Genomic DNA, 25,137 nt, shown 5'->3' on the forward strand with positions numbered 1-25,137 from the left:
ACAAGAAAAACAACCCCAAAACCCCCCACCAAAACAAAACAAAAACCCCAAAACAAAACAAAACCCTAAAGCAAAACAAAAAACCACATCAAACAACGACGACCTTGTATATTGTATGAAAGTTCATAACAATAACACCCATATTACCCATTCCATCAGGTAAGTAAATACCCCAATTAATAGTGTTGTAGTATATTATATCATGAAACACTACAGCATAAGCCGCTAAAACTGTTTTTTACGCAAATCTCCAAAATGTAACCCTGATGTTTATCACAAAATGTTTGACCAGACTATTTTATTGTTTCACATTATCATTGTGAGAAATAGGTTTAGAAAACTGTTTAATTATTGAAAATGTGCATACACGTGTAAGACTTCTACGAATGTGTTTTGGTTTATAAGGTAATGCCCCAATATATACTAGTATATTATTTATCGTGAGCTTTGGAGGTTTGACCTATTGCCTATGTGAAAAGTAAAGTGATTATCGTACGTTAAATGGTAATAATGTGATTAAGCTCTATGTATAATGATAACAATGTACAATAGGTTATATGACCTTTAAAGAGACATACCCTAGTTTTTAAACACAACAGCATATTTTTCACCTAAATTCTAGTTTAAACCTAGAAAAAATGGACACTATATTTGATTAATTTACAAACCTGAAACAAATTTGGATACAATAGAGTGAAGTAAGAGTCTGTGATGTTGAAATATCATTAAAACTAGATTAAACGCGACTCCATAACATATTACATCTCAGACGCACGTGCGTTTTTTAAAAAATATGAAAAAGTGCACTTCGGTTGTACGGAAATGGATAATCTAAACAATAAATATAAGTAATGCTTGAGTTCAGTTGTCATAAACGGCTCTAATAGTGAACAATATGCCTTAGTGTTTATAAACTAGGGTTTGTCCCTTTAAATATAAGTAATGCTTGAGTTCAGTTGTCATAAACGGCTCTAATAGTGAACAATATGCCTTAGTGTTTATAAACTAGGGTTTGTCCCTTTAAATATAAGTAATGCTTGAGTTCAGTTGTCATAAACGGCTCTAATAGTGAACAATATGCCTTAGTGTTTATAAACTAGGGTTTGTCCCTTTAAATAGAAATGAAACGGTGCAATCAATCCAACATCGGGTGATAGTGGCCGAGAGCAATGGCGTGTTTAAATGGGACACATTAAACTAATTTAGTTATAAATACATATGATGATATCCGTGGTATGTTTATTGACAAATAACTAAGAAAACCCCCACTTTTTGCTATTGAAAATTTGTTTTGTTTAACGACACCACTAGAGCACATTGATTAATTAATAATCGGTTATTGAATGTGAAACATTTGATAATTCTGACTCGTAGTCATTGGAGGAAACCCGCTACATTTTTCCATTAGCAGCAAGGGGTATTTTATATGCTCTTTCCCAGACAGAAAAGCACATACCACGGCCTTTGACCAGTCGTGGTGCACTAGTTGAAACGAGAACAAACCCAGTCTGTTGAATCGATCCACCGAGATGGTTCGATCCTGCGACGTAAGCACCTCAGACGAGGGCTCAAACGACTGAGCTAAATCCCGCCTCAATTAGCTTATACGGCAACATTGAAATTTCCGTATCATTTAACCCATTATTATCTGACTTGAATAGCCAAGTTTCAAATCCAAAACTTGAAGCCTTGAATCAATCATAATTATCTTCCATTACATTCATCATCATGTATCAATATCATCATCACCCCAATCATTAACATCATCCATGGGAGCGGGAGCGGGGGTGGGGGGGGGGGGGGTAGTAAACAATATTCAGGGTCCAAATGGAACGTGAATTATCTTCACTTAGATTGCTGGGGTGTCGTTAAACATTCATTCATTCATTCATTCTCCATTCAGATAAAAAAGTACTCTTAAAGAAAAAGAGTCACTTTTTTATTCTTTTGTTTTTAGGGGAGGGGCAACTGACCTAAGACATCCTCTAGATCCAACCATATCATTGTCATCATAATCATCATTATTATTATCATCATCATCACCATCACCATTATAATCGACGTAGTCTTCGATAAATGTAAGAAATGTAAGAACGATAAACGTAAGAACATGACACATTCGTTTCACATAGACAGTAAGTTTAAATTTGAGAAATATAACTACACAAATAGCTATCACAGGAATGTCAGTGGGTTGCAACTCGGTTGACATGGGTAGTGTTTTCACAATGGTGACAGTTGTCTGGAAATCTATGAAAAAATAATAACGTGACATTACAGACTAGCACGTTAAACCATTATTTTCTGAAATAAACCAACATAATTTTAAACAAAATCATTAAATACAATACACAGAATGCGGCCGACGCGTGTGTTCTGGCTTTGCGTTTGATGCGCCTTCGTATACACTTGCGTTTGATCATCATTTGCGTTTTTGTCGAAATATTTTATACCTGTCGCTTGAAAGTATAGGCATACGGGCTCCCAATTTTATTGGGGGAGGGGAGAGCATACTGATTTTTGTCCGAATTGAACAAAAATACCCAAATCTGGATAACAATATTTATTAATATTTATTCGTAGTAGCATTACTGCCAAACTAATATTACGTGTAGAATGATGAAAGTATATGGTGAAAAGAATTTAGGCCAGCTCATTTTGCCTGAATATTTTTATCGTTTTTGTCAGAGTTGAGGATTTTATCAAGCACTAGGGGGCAGTTGACACCGAACGACCCCCCCCCCCCCCTCCCCCCGACTCGTACACGTACATTTATATCTGAAAACAGCTGCGTTTGCACACAATTTATAACAGGTAGGCATTTCGTAAAATATCACTTTTATTTAACACAATTTACAATGTAAAGAGCATCTAACTGACCGTACGTGTTCTTTTATTTACTGTGCTTAATGGAAGATGTATTCCCGTCAATAGCAAATGACTTCTCTTATTTGTTAATACATGTATTCATAATAATCTATGTTTGATGATTGTAACTTCTAATGTTTTGACGCGTGTCTCATTTTCATATGTAACAAGCACGTGGTCAATATTTATTCACACCACACTCACTGAAGATTCTCTTATCCTAACTAATGCTTTTTATTTTAGTTTATTTTAGCCACTCTCCACCCTTGCGCCACACACAGTTTAAAGGAGATTTTGACATATACTTTTTTTTAGTCTTTTTAGTCAGAGGCAGGTCACAAAATTCTGAAAAAAGGAAATTTGAATTTGTCTAAAACAATTGAGTCGAGCGAAATCTGTAGGAGGTTTGGGTGCAGGTTCCTACCCCCCCCCCCCCCAAAAAAAAAAGAAGAAAAAAAAGTATAAACAGAGACGCGTTTTCAGGGCAATTAAGTATTGTTGAATGTTGTGGATAATGAATATAAAAAAGAGAACTTCATGTTTTGAAGTGTATCCATGTTGTAAATTGTTTAGCATATTCCTAGATCTCTACTTGGTACTCACAGTGTCATGGCCTGGCTCTGCCGATGTTAAGACACTCGCAATGAGACGGGATTTTGATTGGCACAAACGTAACGGGCGGGCCCAGCGAGTTCTTCTTGTCATCATACACCAGCACCCAGTGGGCTCGAAGTATCTGAACACACTGACCCTGTAGGCAAGTTGTGAGTTTCCTGCAACATTAAGTTACACAGAGATATTAGTAGTAGTGTGCAGAATGAAATGGTTCTTTAATAAGACAGAGAGAGAGAGAGAGAGAGAGAGAGAGAGAGAGAGAGAGAGAGAGAGAGAGAGAGAGAGAGAGAGAGAGAGAGACAGACAGAGACAGAGAGAGAGAGAGAGAGAGAGAGAGAGAGAGAGAGAGAGAGAGAGAGAGAGACAGAGAGAGACAGACAGAGAGAGAGGAGAGAGAGACAGAGACAGAGAGAGAGAGAGAGAGAGAGAGAGAGAGAGAGAGAGAGAGAGAGAGAGAGAGAGAGAGAGACATACAGACAGACAGACAGAGAGAGATAGAGAGAAATAGAGAGAGACACAGAGAGAGAGAGAGAGAGAGAGAGAGAGAGAGAGAGAGAGAGAGAGAGAGAGAGACAGACAGAGAGAGAGAGAGAGAGAGAGAGAGAGAGAGAGAGAGAGAGAGAGAGAGACAGACAGACAGACAGACAGACAGAGAGAGATAGAGAGAGACACATACAGAGCGAGAGAGAGAGAGAGAGAGAGAGAGAGAGAGAGAGAGAGAGAGAGAGACATACAGACAGACAGACAGAGAGAGATAGAGAGAAATAGAGAGAGACACAGAGAGAGAGAAAGAGAGAGAGAGACAGAGAGAGAGAGAGAGACAGACAGACAGACAGAGAGAGAGAGACAGAGCGACAGAGAGAGATAGAGACACACACACAGAGAGAGAGAGAGAGAGAGAGAGAGAGAGAGAGAGAGAGAGAGAGAGAGAGAGAGAGAGAGAGAGAGAGAGAGAGAGCTTAATTTGATGGAATAAATGATTATAATGAATACTTACTTGCATCTACCGACTGGGACAAACTGATACATGTGCCTGAGGTGTACAACGGTGTATCGTTTGGAGTTGTAATTCGTTCTGTTGGGCGCCCAGTGGCCATATTCTCTATTCAAAATACCAACACATTTATGTTAACGCTAAAACGAACAGTTAGATAAACCGTAACCAGAGTAATAGTTCAAAATAATACATGTTATACAGTTTAACCTTTAATCATGTGATAAATAGTTTCACGTTCAAACTGATTCGCGTCAGATTTTAAAGCAAAGCTCAAAACAAAATTTTAACATCAAATGCATAGTTCGGTTTACTTTGTGTCAAACCAAATATGAGCCATGCATCTTGCAGACAATTAACACCGACTGGTATATATAGTTACATTTTATATATAGATAAATTTATTATATATTAGTAAATCTATTTGCGTTGATTCACTTCATACATATTACTTTTATTGCCATTTAACATGAATTTATTTGTGATATAAATTTCGTTCTTCAGAGAGTAGGAGTAACAACATTTATCACAAATAAATTGTTCAATCACAATAAAATATATGTATGAAGGGAGTTTACTAACATTTACTAACATCTATCAAAATTACCCAAATACTACTAGTTATCAATTTGTGTCTGATGCGCTGCATAGTCGTTGAACCGTCAATAGGGGTTTAAAGGAACATTCCTGACTTTGCTGCATTGTAAGATGTTTCCGACTAATAAAATATTTCTATGATTAAACTTACATATTAAATATATTTTTTTTTTTGTTTAGAATATCAGTGGCTGGTCGTCTTAATATTTGTATGAAGCCCAAACTAGATTTTGTCTTCAAATAATTTCATACGTACGAAAAAGAGATATTTTACAAAATAAAATGAAATTTAACTTAGTACAAATATTAAAACGATCAGAAACAGGTTAAATATACAGCCACTAATATTTTAAGCAAAAAAAAATATTTGATATGTAATTACATTCGTTAAAAAATCTGTTAGTTGATAACATCTTAAAAATTGCAGCAAACTCAGGAATGTCCCTTTAACACATAATGATGGGGCAGGATATGCTCACCTTTTACAAAAATATGATACCATCACTGTGTTTACAGTGATTCGTGAATGCATGCCATCACAACTGTATATATTCCATTGATCTCTATCCTGTGCAAGTTTGGGTTTTCTAAGCTACTCTTGGAAATGGCAGTCCTCCTACAGGCGGTGCAAGAGGGATGAAACCTCATGTTACAGATCTCCTAAGGGAGTGGCAGTCCTCCTAAGAACGAGCACCTGATAGTGGATCAAGGATGCAATCACGACTTTGTTTAACTTCCGTTCGACTCTGCCTGATGCAGAGATACGATTTGATAATGAAATACGGTTTTGTTGTTCTTATTTACTCTAGTAAGTCATTTAGTCCCATACATGCCCATGCTATACGTACGTTTCACAGCATCCGTAGTTATGATTCCCGGGGTTATGACTATTGTTACTTGGGTTTCCACTCTCTGAATCGGAACTGTCCGGATAACTTGGATTGGCTCCCGAGTTGACTTCGGGCTTTCCGTTGGAATCGTAAAAGGAAACGGGCGGCTTCGGACTGAACAGGCCCGAGTAGTAGTCGGAGATCCACCGCTCCATGGGCGTCGTGCGTCGTACACACCGGTGGCATTCCGCCGTGCACGTCCACCACATGTAGTGATTTGAGTCCACCACCACAGACTGTAGTTGTAGCAACAGGCTGGTGATGGCAACGACTACAAAACGTGCACATAATATGGTATATACATGTATTTCAATGCATATATTTCATATACTGTAAATCAGGAAGTAACGGCCTCAGTGATGTCGTGGTTAAACCATCGGACTTTACGACGGCTGGTAAGTACAGGGTTCGCAGTCCGGTACCGCCTCCCATCCAGAGTGAGTTTTAAGTACTCGATGGGTAGGTGTATGACCACTACACCGACTTCTCTTTCACTAACCACTAATAACTAACCACTAACCCGCTGTCCTGAACAGACAGCCCAGATAGCTGTAGGTGTGTGCCAAGGACAGCGTGCTTGAACCTTAATTGGATATAAGTACGAAAATAAGTTGAAATGTAATGAATCAGGAAATATTAGCGAGCATACAATTTTTTGCGAATTTAGCGACATCATACAAGACGCTACTATTTCATGACGCTAAATTTAAAGAGACATAAAACGGACGGCTTCAAAAAACGTTTGTGTGATTGTTTTGTCGGCTATTAAAAGCGCAGACCTTAGTTTCAACTCGTAAAAATGGACACTTAGGTTAGTTAATCTACAAACCTGTAACACACTTGGATAAAGATACAACAGAGTGAAACAAGAACCGGTGACGTAAAAGTCGAATCAATAACCGCTACTTCTCAGACGCACGTGCGTTTTTAAAAAATAAGGGGGAAAAGCATTTTGTGATATTAGAATGAACAGGATGACCAGAAACACTTCGGTTCTACAGAAATAGATAATCTAAACAATAAAATATAAGTAATGTTTGATTACAGTGATCATAAACGGCTCTAATAGTGAAAAATATGCTATACTGTTTAAAAACTAGGGTCTGTTCCTTTAACTGAACACACAACAATGGTTACATATTATTGATTGAACCAAAAAGGATAGTAAACAACAATAGTTAGTTAGCATGCACATTATTGCAGTTTTCTATCAAATTTAAGTTTTTCTTAAGCTACATAACGTCACAATTGGGCAAAAACATTATTTCAACTCGCCCAACAACTTAAGCTTAGTCTATTTTTTAAGTTTCTGATATTGCCTACTCGCTAAGGTTTTATGTCGCTAATTTCGATTTCGCTAAATGTTAAGATCGTTAATAGTTTATGATTTACAGTAATATAATATAATAATAATAATAATAATAATAATAATAATAAAACAAACATCCAATTGTCTCTAAAAATAAAGAGAATATAATAGGCCTTTCGCCCATTATTTTATTTAGAGACATATGTTTGGATGTATGTATATATATACACACATATACAATTATACATACATGAACATGCATTCATTGCACGACTCATTGACAGACACATGTTGTATACACAGACAATATACTTGAAAAACCCAGGTCATTCACCGCAAGTAACCAGAATAAACGTTTGAAACATTAAAATGTAATACAGTACATCTATTTGTTGAATGCAAAGCACAAATCAACAGAAGTGAAAGCCCTTTTGACAAACACTGTGTACACCTTTTGATTTATGGGGCAAAAACACAAAGTCATTTAATAGTAAATGACGTTAGCGAAGTAGACATTTCGCACCCCACCCTTTCTCACATCCTTGTGTCCGTCCCTACGTCGGCTTTCAACGTTATTATTCCAAAGTAATTATCAAATAAATAGTTCATGATGTATTTGCACACTCCAGAGAAACAGATTAGTTGAACAAAAAAAATAAAAAAAATAAAACATGCAATATAAGCATATGAACATTTTCCGGAAATTCCGTGGCGTAAACCGTAGTCAGTTTGATGAAAACGCCATTTATCATAAAACTTCATTTACATAATTTATTATGATTAACACGTCATCCCGCTGTGTTCGCCAAAACAGGTCACTGAGCCCAAAAGGCGTGGTATATATTATATGCTGAACAACACAAGACACGCTTCGCAATTCGTGAATATATGGTTTTCACACATCAATCGTTGACGTGAAAATCGTAGTCGAAAAAATATAATGTCTGTATTGTAAGTAACTATTAAAATATAAACGTTCAATTCGTGTTGTGAGGCAGGCGACGGTAGTATGATTTCAGCTGGTTTGCCGGTGTAAACGGAATGCAAGTCCGTAGGAACAGTCGTCTGCCTGGACGTAATCTCCTAGGAATGCAGGTCCTAGGTCTAATATACCTAGGAATGCAAGTCCTAGGACTTACGTTTCTTAGGAATACTGGTCTGACTGCCAGGATATCAAGTCCGGCCGGACTTGCATTCCTGGACAATCAAAATTTAAGTCCGGTCGTACACATAAAAATTAAATTATAAATGTAAACAAAACGAAAAACAGTTTCCTTTTTGGTTTATTTAATTAGCTTAGGATACTAGCGCCTCTCTTTATTTAAATATTTTCTATTTATTCCAATATTTTCCATTTATATCATTTGCAAGAGTTTGTAGACATTTTGTTGACATTATTACACGAGCAGAACCAAGGTTTTTATTTATTGCGTATTGTTCCAACTAATAAATGTTTAAACATTTAAAAGTAACTCAAAAACATTTTCCATAATTCGAAGCATATTAGTACTCACAAATAAGTATAACTTGCCCATATGATATACCAACACAATTATCTGTTAGACATTATATATTGGTATTTGATAACAACAACAATAATAATAATAATAATAATAATAATAATAATAATAATAATAATTTAACTATAAAAATGTGATATTTGCGTTATATACATTGTCTTGTTATTATATAATTTTAAGTTTGTGCCTTTTTGTCAATAATGTTGCAGGCGCGTGTACATAGGGTGTGGGATGGGGTGGCGTGTTCTAAACACCCCTCTTCAAAGCAAATTTCTTGACCTCTCCCCTGCATAGCTTAGTGAACATGTGCCTGCTTTGTCAATTTTGCTCATTTTCAAAAATTAATTTGCTCTAACATATGACATATCAGACTCTAGCCTCTATGATATCTTAGTCCCAACAAACCATACCATCGATAAAAAATATGTTAAATGGTTTTCATTAATGTTTATCAATTAATAAAAATATCAATGACTAAGAGTGGCTTTTAGCAGCTCAATGGGCTACTACACCGACTAAAACAAAACAGTAACCCCTGAACAATTATCATACTGTCAATAATATGCACACACAATTTACAAAGATCCTTTTAAACAGACTAACTACTCATGACACTTTTACACCTGACAGTTTTGGTCGCAATAGGCATTCAGGCTCCCTTTTTGGAAGAAGGGGTGGGGGAGGCATGCTGATTTTTATTGCCCGAATGAAACGAAAATGTTCGAATGTGGAACACAACGTATATTTATATTCGCATTACTACCAAGACGCTAAATAGGATTCCAAACAAACCAGTCTGCATTTTTACATGTATTACAACTAATATTGTGAGTATAATTATGGAAATGCATGGTGAAGATTTTAGGCCAGCTCGTTTTGCCCGAACGTGTCCATTGCCCCCCACTGGGGGAGTGACCCCCCCCCCCCCCCCCCCCCCCCCCCCCGACTCCCACCTCCACCAAGTCTCGAACGCTTATGGTGTTCCTAACGGCTAGGTATAATAATACAGAGACCCTTTCCCCAACTCAAGTGTTTTGATGCTATTTTTAATTGTTCATCAATAAAAGTCAAATTTTCATGCTTATTATTCCTGTTATTTTATATTGTAATAACTGGTCATTATAGTACTAGTTATAAGTACTAACTACTAGAACTAAGTACAGTTTTTAAACTTTTATTTCAGGGATTTTCAGGAATCATATATATGTAATAAGCAAACTATCGGAAATAAATTCCAGAGGACTAGGAATACTAGGATTGAAAGTCCTGTGGACTAGGAGTACCAGGAATAAAAGTCCCACAAACTTGCATTCCTTGGAATGCACGTCCCACAGACTTAAATTCCTGGGGAAACAGGTCCCACAGACTAGGATTCCGAGGAATGGAAGTCCGATCGGACAAAGATTAAGAAAATCACAATTAATCAGATTGTGACTTACCGTCAAAATATAAACTTACAAAACATATTATTAAAAATTATGTTGGTGTATATAGAAATTGTCTTTTGTTGTTCACCAAATGTTAAGTTTGTTTTGAGTTACCAGTTTTCATATATATATTTTTAAAACAATTTTGGGCTACATATTGAGTGTGTGGGTGTGTGTGTGTGTGGGGGTGGGGGGTGGGGTGTGTGTTATATTTCTTCGTGTTTAACACATGAACATATAGCCTACTTTATATCTGTATTATATACTTTTGAAAAAAGAAGATATTCGTCCTACTTTAATATGCTAACAAAAATGTAAGACGATTACAAAAATTCACTCACGTGTTTGATCCACAAGTCTTTGACGTAAACAAAATAATTAAGTTGATACTCAAACTTAAAAGTATATTTTCAGATGGAGATTTGAACCCACAATAATCTTACGACACTCGTACACTTATCCATCACACTACGAGAGAAGGCTGACGAAACATCACTTTTTTCCTTGTGTCTTTCTGGCAGCTCGTGCAAATTGCAGAGTATAATAAATGGGCATCTCATTTGCCGGACTAATATTTCTGTCACTGCTGTAGAAGGAATTTAAGTCCGGTAGGAATACAAATCCTACGATAAAAACAACTTAAAAATAAACCAGGAATGAAAGTCCGGGTAGGACTATGGTTCCTAAGCTATGGAGGTCCGATAGGACTACTGTTCCTACGGACCTGCGTTCCTTTTACAGCGGGTTTAGTTTGAAATAGCCAGGTGATTCTGGAAATGACGTTTTAATGACCTACAGATTACTACTTGTATATTGTATAGACATGTTATAATAAGAAATCGGTTATGTGATAAAACACGTGATGCCATGATATGATGCAGTGTTTCGGTAGAACGTGTGGAATTCGTGCACAACCATGGCCTTTTAAAAGGGAATTTCAATTAAAATTATATTTTATTTAATGACAGTTAAATTAAAAATTATTTATTAATACTGACAAAGGTATCGTCCAATTACACAACAAATAAAACAAAACATGAATCAAAGCTAAAGTCAACAATATGTCATTGTGTCATCATTTTGTAGCTTCGTAGACAATTAATTATACATATTTTACCGTCATTGCACTCGTACACACGGTTAAATTACATTTTACCTTCAAATACAATCTGATGCAGTGGTAATAATCAAACTAAAAGATGACGATGCAACATTGACCTCAATAATTAGACTTTAATATTTGACAAGGGATGTAACTGAAATGAGAAAATTAATTCGATAAACAGACTGCCATTGTTGTTTTAATTTCTCACCCATCTGTTGGTGATAACACATGGGTTGTTTACACACGTACGTGTATTAACAATTTCAATACATCCGACTTGCTCCTAGGTGATATCTAGGTCATCAATGCCATACCATCCAATGCAAACACAGCACGATCGAAATTGACTACACTGTGACGTATAGTTTTGTTTTTGTTTTTTTTAATAAAGTTTATTGACCCCAGAAAACAAATATAGTAATGCCAGGGTTGGGACCCTGGTATCGCTACTTTACAATCATATAATATGTTAAACATTGTACACACACACACACACACACACACACACACACACACATACATATATATATATATATATATATATATATATATATATATATATATATATATATATATATATATATATATATATATATATAGCACATTAATCAAACACTAATAATGGACATAGATACATGTAAAACATAGTTTATAGTTTTATGGGGTTAACAAAGAAGCTAGAAATAATAGAAATAAACAGAAGGAAGGAGAGAAAGAAAGAAGAATGAAAGATTGAAGGAAAGGAAAATTAAATTAATTTAAAGGATAAATTGCAATAGAAAATAGTACATGTATCATTATTATTATTATCATCACCACTACCGTCATTACCATTACCATTACTACTACTGTATTATTATTTCACATGTATAGAGATAATGTATAAGATGTAGTTTATCTTAAAATCAAAACAGAATAGTAAAAGAAGATGGAAAGGAAAAACGAGTGCATGGAAGGGTAAGAAACATGTTGTGTATGGAAGAGAAGAAAAAACATTGAAAGAAGGCAGTATTATGAAAAACAATTAAGGTTTGCTTTCATAGCTACAATTTTTAAAAAGAATATATTTTTTCGATATCAAATTTAGTTTTTAACATATTTTTAACGCTATTTATATTTAAATATTTTTTCTGTATTTTCATACTGTAGATATAATACTTCATATTTATAGTTAACCAATTTATGAAGCTAATGTTTTTGTTATTAGTTATACCAAATATGACGATATTGATTTCGTTTCCTGTTTTACATGAAATCCATGATTTTACTTCTTTCCATACATTATGAACTTTGTCACACTTAAAAAATAAATGTATTAGTGTTTCTGGATAATTTATACAAAAGCTACAAGCATTAGAATCAATATAATGAATCATATGTAAGAATTTGTTAGTCGCCAGGATTCTGTGCAGAATTCTATATTGAAACCATGCTAAGGATGTATCTTTCACGCTATGGAAAGGGAGAGTATAAAATGTGTCCCATTCCTGTATATTATATATAGTCGCCATGTATAATTAAATCGAGTATAGATATACCTGTAATAGATTTAAAGAGATTAGTTCACTTTGGGTTATTAATAATCATTCGTCGAATCCATGCATTTTTAAGTGCTATAATGTAATTAGTTACGTTTATCATTTTAATTCCGTCATCTTTATAGTTTTGAGTTATTAAACTGCGTATAGTGACGTATAGTTAACCTGCCAATCACTTGTCTGTGACTAGTAAATTAGCTACAAACGAAAGGGCTGCAAATAACGTTTAGTCGAAAAAGATGTTAAAATTTGCTTAAAACCAGATTTTTGAGGATATGTAAGAAATGGAATAATGCATTCATGTCCGTTCGATACCATTTATCTTACAATTCGTTCTTCAAAAACGTATCCAACTCGCTTTCGCTCGTTAGATACATTTTAAAACAACTCGTTGTAAGATAAATTGTATCTAACGGCCACTCATGCATTATTCTCTATAGACACAAAAACTAATAGGATTCAAAATGAATCATTTAAATAAATTAAAGAAAACTAAATTAGTATTCGCGTTTCTTTTGTTCTTCAGTATATATTCCACTTAACAAATGTTGCTTATATGTGACAGTAAACGCATTAAAATATGACAGGTACTTCACAGGTAAGGCACTCGTATGGACACATGAAACAACAGTTTGCTGCGATTGCAAAATTACATAACAAATTCATAACTTTCTTGTCTATAATGTCAGTGTCTGCATATACAAGTATTAAGTTTTAAATCCATATCAACTCACATAACATTTGAAGAAAAAACAATGACCAATAAACAAACACAAAATAGCCCCACAAAAATAAAACAAAAACCCCTAAAAAACCAACAAAACCAAAACAAACAAACAACAAAAAACAAAAACGAAACAACCTCAGAGTAAATAAAAAAGTTTCTTAACAAATTGCCATAAAATTGTATAGATTAAATCTCCTATATTGATGCAGGACTGAATGCAATTAATGGAACAGCAATGGTAGAGCCATTGTTCTGGCTTTAGCCTCTGTGTACTTCATTAACGATTACTATTAACAATGCAGGTGAAACTACATACCTTTGCTGTTCCGCATTTTATCTCCACCCTTGTATTATAAATGAAATTTAATCTATACAGTTTGATGGTTATATGTAAAAAATGACAGTTGGTATGCATTTAAAATTTTAAAACTACATACATGTATATATAATTCAAATGCACACCAACTCTCTCCCTCCCTCCCCTCTCTCTCTCTCTCTCTCTCTCTCTCTCTCTCTCTCTCTCTCTCTCTCTCTCTCTCTCTCTCTCTCTCTCTCTCTCTCTTACACACACACACACACACACACACACACACACACACAGAGTGGTCGACCTGGGTATAGAAAATTCAGAATTTTGAATGTCAACCAATTTTGAAAATTTCTCATTTAGATAGATTTGTTATACAAATACAGATAATTTGACATAACGTTACGAAGTGTTTGCTTCAACTGAACGCGGCAAGTTCTGTCAGTTGTCCACTGAAGATTAAATATCTACTATTAAATTAAATTATTTAGTTGTACGTTTTGTGGGTGTATAGATGAAGGTGTAATGCTTACATTTCAAAGCAAAAGCTCATCAATAATTGTAGCGTGAATCCACAATTTTGCAACTTTCAAATTGCACTTTTAAAAGAAGTTCCCGGCGTTTGCAGCCATTGTATAAGAAATTTTCGTTTAAAGGGACATACCCTAGTTTCAACCCGTGAAAATTAACACTAAGTTTAGTTAGTCTATAAACCTGTAACTCATTTGGATAAAGTTACAGTTGAGTGAAACATGAGTCTGTGACTTTGAAATGGTGAAATACCCTCTAAAAATAGACCAAAACTCGATTCCATAACTGTTATTTCTCAGACGCACGTGCGTTTTTAAAAATATGAGAAATGCACTTTGTGATATTAAGAACACCAGGATGACCAAAAACACTTCGAATGTACGAAAATGAATAATATAAACAATTAAAATTAAGTAAAGTATGATTTCGGTTATCAAATGCGGCTGTAATAATAAAAAATATGCCTTAATGTTTAAAAACTAGGATATGGCCCTTTAACAGAGTTTTTTTTATGACTAAAATCACACATTAAATAAATGTTCTTGTTTATAATACCAGTGTCTGTATATCCAGTGTGTTTCCGATCGTGTGCTAGTGTTTGTAGCAGTCATTGTTCACCGTCGGCGGACCCATCTGGCTATTTCTCGTCCCAGCCAGTGCTCCACAACTGGTGTAACAAAGGCCGTAGTATGTACTATCCTGTCTGTGGGATGGTGCATATAAAAGATCCCTTGCTGTTAATCGAAAAGTAGTAAAGCGCTGGCTTGATGTGTGGTCGGTCTAGGATCGATTCCCGTCGGTGGGCCCATTGCGCTATTTCTCGTTCCAGCCAGTGCTCCACCACAAAGACCGTGGTATATGCTGTGCTGTCTATGAGATGGTGCATATAAAGGATCCATTGCTGCTAATCGAAAAGAGTAGCCCATGAAGTGGCGACAGCGAGTTTCCTCTCTCAATATCTGTGTGGTCCTTAACCATATGTCTGACGCCATATAACCGTAAATAAAATGTGTTGAGTGCGTCGTTAAATAAAACATTTCCTTCCTTTCTTCATTGTTCAGTTTACTTCGTAATATATATATATATATATATATATATATATATATATATATATATATATTGCACGTACGAAACTATTGGAAAGTAAAATCAGATTTGAGCTAGGTATAACAAACGTTAGGATGATAACAAACACCTTGTTTGTTCCTATACTGACATTCTAATAAACAGGAAAGTATCTTTAATATGTGAATTTGGTCATCAGGAAAGATCTGTTAGTCGTAAAGACCTTACGATGGCAGCAGACTCGGGACAGTCCCTTTAAAACAGCGCTAACTAGTTTTGATCAAAACAAAGGTTACCTCACACCTAGGAAGGGTACAAAGGCGTGAATTACGACCCGATGAGTTAATGTATGTGTTTGCACGTAGTAAACTCTCCCGACGTAACGCATGGGCTCTCGAGTTGAACACCAGTCTAACATAGATAGTTAGTAGTTTAGGAGAGCGCCTGTCGTGTTGAACTCCAGTCTAATATAGATAGTTAGTGGTTTAGGAGAGCGCCTGGCGAGTTGTACTCCAGTCTAATACAAATAGTGTTTTAGGAGAGGACCTAGTTAGTTGGCAAACTTATATGTACCCAATTCGTTTGTTATATATGCAATAAACTATGATATCAATGAAAATTGATTGGTGACATAGCTGTCCTACCTAACTGATAATACCAAGAAGTTTGAGTTCACTCTCTCTTATTGGATGAACTAAAAAATTAATCACATTGTCAAATGAACCGAGAATATACTCTAAATTTAATATTTTTCTCAGAGTCTACTCTAAATTTAATAATTTTCTCAGTCTACTCTAAATTTAAAAAAAATTCTCAGTCTACTCTAAATTTAGAGCAGACTGAGAAAATTATTAAATTTAATAATTTTCCAGAATATACTCTAAATTTAATAATTCTCCCAGAATAATATACTCTATATTTAATCATTTGCCCGAATATACTCTGAATTTAAAAAAATTCCCAGAAAATACACTAAATTGAATAATTTTCCCAAATATACTCCAAATTTAATCATTTCCCCTAGAATTGTTTAATGAACTTTTAGTACCCTCACCTCCACCCCGCGAACAAAGAGATTTTTTTTTTACAATGTGACTGGTAGCTATAATCCAGCTATATTTTATGACTTATCGTCTGGTATTACTGAATTATCAATATCAAATTATGACAAACACTAAAATAGTATGATCGAAAACAAATATGACGCGAGAACTCATAAAACCCTCACCAAATCAGTTCACGGGATTTTTTTTTTTTTTTTTTTTTTTTTTAATTTTAATTTTTTTGCTTGTTTGTTTGTTTGGGGTTTGTTTTGTATTTGTTTTTGTTTGTTTGGTGTTTTTTTAGTTTGTTTTGTTTAGGGGGTTTTTCCCCAGGAAATGTAGTATTCTTACAGTGCTCAGCTTTAAATGATATAGAATATATTTAGTTACCAAATAATACCGGGTACATAATCAAAATAGCTAATAAGTGTGGAAGAGAAACATCATTTCACAAATTCACAAGAGTAGATATATATTGTTTAAATAAATAAAGAAAGGTTTTTCAATAACGGTGCATAACGGTATGTTTCATTTTTAAAATAATAATAATATTTTGACTTTTACAATTGAATAAAGTTTATATAGCATGCTTTTTGGAAGAATGTTATTCATTCTACCCGTTTTAAAGATAAATTTCGTTTTGAGAGAGAGAGAGAGAGAGAGAGAGAGAGAGAGAGAGAGAGAGAGAGGAGAGAGAGGAGGGGGGGGGGGAGAGGGGGAGAGAGGGGGAGAGAGAGAGAAAGAGATATTGTAAATGTATAAAATTGACCCCTAAAAGAGTTTGTAATATCCGAAAAAAAAAATAATGTTGTGTGAATTGATCACGAAGTTTTTGTTTTAATTCTTGTTTATAGGATTTGAAATCGATATATTGATTAGTGTATACCAAGTTCAAGTTCTTTATTGCTTTTAGTTTTTACAACTTATCAGCATAATACAATGTACGACAAAATAATAAATATATACAGGATATGTACAGGATTATGGTGGACAGTGATTTAGTAATAACTTGAACTTGATCTTAGAATTCAAAGGAACCACAATATCTATCTTATTTAGTGTAGGTTTCCCCATACAACCTGAAACTCCATTCCCCCCAGATATTCGAATACTTGAAAATACTATTCTAATATTTCGAATAGCAAATTAGCGAGCGAATTTTGAAATATTCGGTCCAAACACTACCATGCACTCAAATTCCACATAAATACATTTTAAACTGAGTTGACAGTTGACGGTAAGTTATTATAGCAGGGCTATGCCGTAAGTCATGCTCCCAAACAGGCTACAAACGCAACACAAGAACAGAAGTGACAAAAACTAAAAAAAACAAGAAGAATATAAATAAAATACACACTTTTCATACATTTGAATATACTGAAGAGCAAAAATTGCAAACATATACTGAAACTTAAAAAAGAAGAAAGTTTTGGACCTAAAAGAAACTCCAACCGAAAACAAAAACATATATGATAGTTTCAAATCGCACACTTCAGTTTTGCATTTAACTTACTTTGACACCCAATAGCTGATTTATGTTTCGTGCTGGGGTGTCGATAAACATTAATTAATTAATTAATTAATTAATTAATTAATTAATTCATTCATTCATTCATTCATTCATTCATTCGCTGACCCTAGTTTCACCCCTTGAAAATGGACACTAAGTTTCTTTAATCTACAAACCTGTAACACATGTGGATAAAGTTACAAGAGAGTGAAAAAAGAGTCTGTGACGTTCAAACGGTGAAATGCTGTTCGAAATAGACTAAAACTCGTATCCATAACCATTACTTCTCAAAAGTACGTGCAGTTATAAAAATATGAAAAATACAGTTCATGGTAGCAAACAAACTAAGAAAACCGGACACATCTCGGGTGTTCGGAAATGGATAAAGTAAACAATACAATCTAAGTACGTGTAATATCTGATTTCAATTATGAAAAACAGCTCGAACAGTGAAACATATTCTATAGTGTTTAAAAACTAGGGTCTGTCGCTTTAATTAAAATACACGTGCCTTGTCTTGCGTACATGAAAGTTGAAACTTGGTGGTTTGTTAGACATACAATGGACTTTAGGCTCGATCCCTCTCAATGGATATTTTCTTCGCCAACCTGAACTCCGCGATTGGTATTTTAAAGGCCGTGGTAGGTGCTGTCCTGTAAATGCTGTGAGTAAATGTATACACAATATATCTGGGTTTCTTCTCTAAAGGAGAAGGATTTAGCTCAGTGATAAAGTGCTCGACTGAAGTGCAATAGTTTCAGTTTTGATCACCATCAGTAGGTTCGCACTGTCCTATTTATGAGAAGTGCTTGTGAAAATTGCTGTGTATGCTAGAGGTAATAATTCATATGTACTTTTCCATAAATAGAACAACAGCAGCGGGTTACCCCTATGTCTCTCTCTCTCTCTCTCTCTCTCTCTCTCTCTCTCTCTCTCTCTCTCTCTCTCTCTCTCTCTCTCTCTCTCTCTCTCTCTCTCTCTCTCTCTCTGTGTATGTGTTTCTCCCTCATATATTAGCGTAGCCAGGATTTTATATTGGGGAACTCACATTGGGGGAGAAATGGGGCGACCACTCTACGAGTCTCTCTCTCTCTCTCTCTCTCTCTCTCTCTCTCTCTCTCTCTCTCTCTCTCTCTCTCTCTCTCTCTCTCATGTTAGACACTTTCATACAACAGTAGTTTAAAATGTGCTGAGGTGTCCACAATAATAATCTGACAAGCAAAAGCAGAAAAAAAATCCTGATAATTGCTGTTTGAAATATTATATTCTTAATAAATTCAACAGTATGACTTGGGGTTAAATACTAATACCTTTACTAGCTCTTCGTGTTTTGTTTTGGTTATTGGCAATTCTACACAAGCGTACATTAAAATACATAAATACAATCTGTATTGTTTTAGAATTATACAAACTCATTATTTTTTTAAAAAGGAAATAATCACTTACTATAAGTAGTGGGCGCCATGACACTACACTGGTTTTGCGATAGATGGCCCTTGTAACAGATTTCCATTTGCCGGGAACGTGCGAATGATTCTCGATCTATATATCATCCGAGATTAAGATGAAATGTCACCTCACGAGAGAAGACTTCGCCGTAAAGAAGCCGGCGAAATACATCACCGTGACTTACTGAATCATAATTGCAGTACACGTCCAATTACAAGCCATTGTAATGTCTCTGTAAGTGGTTGTTAAAAAAAGCAAGAAAAAAAGGGAGACAAAAGAAAAAAAGTGAAGAAAAAAAAAGAGCAACAAATAAAATTAACCTCGCGAAATATTGACAGTAAAACCGTGTTCAGAATGCCAAGCGCTCGCAGTCAGTTTGACTGGTACATTCGTCTTTTATCATATCACATTAAAATAACATTAGGTGAAAAGAAAAAACAGTCTAGCGAGCGATCGCGATTGCGTGCACTCCTGAAAATGCCTCCGAATCCCCCAGGTTCAGATTACGGAAATAAATTCCATTAATGAGAAAATTGTTTGATATAATTTTCCCACAGGAAGCCGTGTCGATAAGAAGATACTTTCAAGTGTCTTGTCCTAGAACGTTATCATCGCCAGTGATTGACTGTTATGTCACAAGAAGGAAAACGCGCCGGAAATACAGAAACGAATGGAGACATTTTAACGTAGCCTGCAGCGAATGATTAAAGAAGCAGTCTCGAGTGAAATGTTTTATTATTTAGCCATTAAGAATAAACAATGAACATTAATTTTCTTACAATTACACGACATCATTCGATATCTTTTGACCGTAGTCACTTATCTACAGCTAATAGTGATGCTTTTGAATCGTTACGTCACGGCGATATAAAATCAATACCAGTCATTCATCTTGCAGCACTGTGTGTGTGACATTTCCAAGGTATAAGAGTTTTATGAAGCGCTAGGTTAATTTGAGATTTCTTAGAAATGTAGTCACAGATTTCCATCAGGAGAAAATCCTATGTTAAAGGTATACGGCCATCAAAAAACACCAAACCACACTTGAAGGTCCGTTAAAAAGTTAGCAGAGCTAGGCATAGAAGTGATGACAGACTAAATGTTTTTACATTACTTTTCAATATAAGCATCTTTAACCTCAATGCATTTGGCCCATTTATCATTCACTCTTCTGATGTCAACAAAATAGAACTCTTCTGACTGGCTCAACAACCACCTTTCTATTGCAGCCATCAGACGTCCAACATGTCAACACCGGGTATCGCGAAGGACGACTTTCAAATTCTGGAACAAATAATAATCCGTCGGTGCCAGGTCCGGACTGTAGGATGAGTGATTGAGATGCTCGAAGCTACATTTGTGGATGGCAGCTTTAGCAATCCTGGTCTTGTGCACTGGGGAATTGTCACGGAGCAGCAGAACACCAGATGTCAACATCCCTAGTCTTTTACCCTTCATTCCTTGTCTCAGTTTTGTTATCACATTAGCATAAAAGGCATCAGTGATTTCAGTTTTTGGAAGGAAGAAGGAAATGTTTTATTTAACGACGCACTTAGCACATTTTATTTACGGTTATATGGAAAGAAAGAAAGAAATGTTTTATTTAACGACGCACTCAACACATTTTAATTACGGTTATATGGCGTCAGACATATGGTTAACGACCACACAGATATTGAGAGGAAACCCGCTGTCGCCACTTCATGGGCTACTGTTTCCGATTAGCAGCAAGGGATCTTTTATATGCATCATCCCACAGACAGGATAGCACATACCACGGCCTTTGATTTACCAGTCGTGGTGCACTGGCTGTGACGAGAAATAGCCCAATGGGCCCACCGACGGGGATCGATCCTAAACTGACCGCGCATCAAGCGAACAAGTTACCACTGGGCTACGTCCCGCCCCTTCAGGCATATAGTCGACTATTTGACATCCGAGAAAACAGTTGCCAAAACCATGTCCATTGACATCAGATGGACTTTCATACCTTGGGTCATCTTGAGACTTTCAACTCTTTTGTTTGACCATTTCACAATTATTAAATAATTGGGAGATCCATCCCCATATACACCAACCACATACTTATGAATTTCAGTGGCATTTTCGCTTTCTTTGGTGAGAAACGTGATGATGGCTCCTTGTACCAATTTTGTCAAATTCGTCAAAACCAAACAAGCAAGAAGGACAGTTGTATGAAAGAACAAGCTTTCAGAAAAAGTCAAATATATGATGGCGTACCAAGCTTTGTTATCTGGTTCTACGACGTTTTTGACTGCCCCGCGTTCTTTCTTATAATATTAATATTATGTATACACCGTTTATTTCTGGGTGTACTAATATCTATAGGTATCTCACCATTATTGTTTTTACATAGCCGAACATATAAGCATAAGCCTATTTAACGATTAAAAACTGGAAAAAAACAAAAAAACATTGTTTAACTTTCTAACTCATTCATTTCATTCATTAGAATTTTTAACATGCTCCTATACCACGAAGGTTTCAAGCATGACCTCCCCGGGCTCGATCGCTGGAGGCCAGCAGCCCAGTCCGGGGCGGTAACAGTTATTTGGGACAATTTTGATATTACAGCCAATCCAAGGGGGGGGGGGGGGGGGGGGGGGGGGGGGGGACCTTAGTATAGTTAATTTTGAGTGCGTCTTTTCCGATATAAATTTTACCTATAAAATCATGTACTAAACTTTTGGACGCCATTTTAGAGCGGGTTTTCCGAAATAAAAACAATTTCTAACTCAGAAGAGAACAGTCGGGCAGAATAAGGGTTATACGTTGAATTAGAGTACATATGATGTTTTATGATGGTTTTATGGCATTTAGGGTCTCCTGATTTAGAAACTGCATGATGACACTTTGTCATCATTGAGAAAAAAATTTGACGGTCATTTTAAAAGCACCACCCTAGGCTAAAAAAAAATACTGTTTTTTTTTCTTCTGTTAGGCCCATTGAGTTATGCTATAATGTTTTATTTGTACAAGATTATTAGAAGACCCATACCCATTTGGATATCTTTTCCAAACACTAAAGAATAATACAAAACCCCCAAAACACTATAGCAACATTTCAGGGGCTTTTACTGACGGCTATCTTGGTTTTCAAAATGGCCACCATTTCAACATTTGTTTTTACAATATTACCGCACCCAGGCAAATAAAGCAACTGTTTTAAGTTATATACAGGTAGGTGTGCATGCTTTCACTACAAAAGCAAGACTATTTGTAATCTCTATTGGTCAAACTAAAAATTGTAACATTTCTGGTGGACGATTTTCACAGAAGACAGTTAAAAATAACAGATTTAAAAATAGAAATCCCAATTTAATCTAATTTACACCATGCAAGGAACATATTTTGACATAATTTCTGAAATTAAATATTGATTTTATTTTAACTAACATCCCTTCTACATCATCATCTAACATCATTCTACTAAAAAGAAAAAAAAAAACAACCACAAGTTCAGCCAGCAAACGTTTCGCTAACATTCGCGGACTATTTGACTGGTTCTCAACGTGGCCATTTAGTTTACCGTGAAGCGCATAACCCGTCTACCGGACATTTTTCTGCTCGGTCTGGCCGAATTCAATTCGAGGAATCCAAAAAGCGAAACAGCTTTTTTAAAACCTCACTTTACAGGCAACAACCCTACATGGTAAGCCATTCAGTTTTGATGCACGAATAAAGCCTGTTTTGCACCATGTTTATTGGAGAGCAGTAGTCACATCAATTCCGATTACAACAACATGAAATAAAAGAAGGTGAACACTCGTTTCAGTGGGTCCAGTGGTAAAGCGCTCGCCTGATGCGCGGTCGGTTTGGGATCGATCCCCGTCCGTGGACCCATTGGGATATTTCTCGTTCCAGCCAGTGCACCACGACTGGTATATCAAAGACCGTGGTATGTGCTATCCTGTCTGTAGGATTGTGCATATAAAAGATGCCTTGCTACTAATGGAAACATGTAGCGGGTTTCCTCTGTAAGACTGTATGTTAAAATTACCAAATGTTTGACATCCAACAGCCGATGATTAATAAATCAATGTGTTCTAGTGGTGTCGTTAAACAAAACAAAACGTTTTTTTTAAACTTTTCAACGGAACTAAATTAGTCAATAGGAGATCAGATACATCGATGTGAAAAAGTTTGTTTTGTTTAACGACACCACTGAAGCACATTGATTAATTAATCATCGGCTATTAGATGTCGACCATTTGGTAATTCGTAATTTTGACTACTAAACCGGCCTCGGTGGCGTCGTGGTTAGGCCATCCGTCTACAGGCTGGTAGGTACTGGGTTCGGATTCCAGTCGAGGCATGGGATTTTTAATCCAGATACCGACTCCAAACCCTGAGTGAGTGCTCCGCAAGGCTCAATGGGTAGGTGTAAACCACTTGCACCGATCAGTGATCCATAACTGGTTCAACAAAGGCCATGGTTTGTGCTATCCTGCCTGTGGGAAGCGCAAATAAAAGATCCCTTGCTGCTAATCGAAAGAGTAGCCCATGTAGTGGCGACAGCGGGTTTCCTCTCAAAATCTGTGTGGTCTTTAAGCATATGTCTGACGCCATATAACCGTAAATAAAATGTGTTGAGTGTGTCGTTAAATAAAACATTTCTTTCTTTTGACTACTAATAACACAACCAGAATTCGTGATAACGTTGATTTGTTTATTCGTTAGTTTTTGACAACACATGGACTGAGTAACAATTGTAAATGGAATGCAATAATCATAAATTACTCACATCAATGAAGAAATGAATGAATGAATGAATAATAATATGACACACATTTTCTTACGCACAATGCGAAATAAACAAACAACCAAATCGCACTTTTTCAAAAATTGTAATGTAATTATGGTTCTTAAATTGGAATTGTTACAATAATAAATTATTGTATTACTTTCAACAGCAATTATGTATGAATAATCTGTGTTATCATTTCTAGCGAGAAAATGAGAAATAAACAATTGAAAAGAAAATGACTCAAGATGTACGTGGAAATTCCCACCAGCACTGATGAAGCCGTTTCCTATATGTGAGTCCCCCAAAAGGAACAACAAACAAACAAACAAACAAACAAACAAAACACCCCATCCTTAAAAAAAAAAAAAAAAAAAAAATGAACAGCAAAAACCAACAACAAAGAAACAACAAAAAACAACAACACAAAAATTCCAACAACAACAACAACAACAAACAAACAAACTATTGCACTCATAGAAAGCATCCCTTACTTGTTGAAGACGCTGTGTTCTCTTTCTAGAATTTAACATAATATACTAACACGAAAGTTGAAAAAGAACTACAGCCGCAGTAGAGTGTTAAGTGTAAGCCATGAAGTTTGCGTCGTCTGTGGACGCAAAGTGAAAAATAACAGTCGACAGCTTGAAATGTAATTATTTGCTCAACATAATGAAGAAAGACACGAATTGCAGTAACAATTTTACGGAAACTAGGACAGAGAGAAATCAGTAGCGTGTTCAGGAGGCCGAGCGCTCGCGAACAGTTTGACTGATTCCATTGTCGTCTATTATAATATCACATTGATCTCACGTTAGGGGTAAAAACCATTCTAGTGAACGACAGCGATCGCTCGACATCCTAAACATGCCTGTGC

At 35.7% G+C, this 25,137-nt stretch overlaps 1 protein-coding gene across 3 annotated transcripts; it reads right to left on the minus strand.

The window, feature by feature from the left end:
- Window positions 1-730: 730 nt before the first annotated feature.
- On the minus strand, window positions 731-20,024 carry LOC121380628. Of its 3 annotated transcripts, none has more exons than XM_041509537.1 (5): window positions 19,493-20,024; window positions 5,923-6,235; window positions 4,481-4,585; window positions 3,472-3,641; window positions 731-2,250 (listed from the first exon to the last, which is right to left on the minus strand). In XM_041509537.1, the coding sequence occupies exons 1-4, from the start codon at window positions 19,557-19,559 to the stop codon at window positions 3,476-3,478; spliced, it is 651 nt and encodes a 216-aa protein (XP_041365471.1). In that variant the 5' UTR covers window positions 19,560-20,024; the 3' UTR covers window positions 731-2,250; window positions 3,472-3,475. The 3 variants fall into 3 exon arrangements, with proteins under 3 accessions (XP_041365471.1, XP_041365486.1, XP_041365476.1); XM_041509552.1 differs by lacking the exon at window positions 19,493-20,024 and adding an exon at window positions 10,562-10,773; XM_041509542.1 differs by lacking the exon at window positions 19,493-20,024 and adding an exon at window positions 7,524-7,877.
- Window positions 20,025-25,137: the final 5,113 nt, after the last annotated feature.

The sequence above is a fragment of the Gigantopelta aegis genome, chromosome 2 (assembly GCF_016097555.1).
Source record: "Gigantopelta aegis isolate Gae_Host chromosome 2, Gae_host_genome, whole genome shotgun sequence".
NCBI lineage: Eukaryota > Metazoa > Mollusca > Gastropoda > Neomphalida > Peltospiridae > Gigantopelta > Gigantopelta aegis.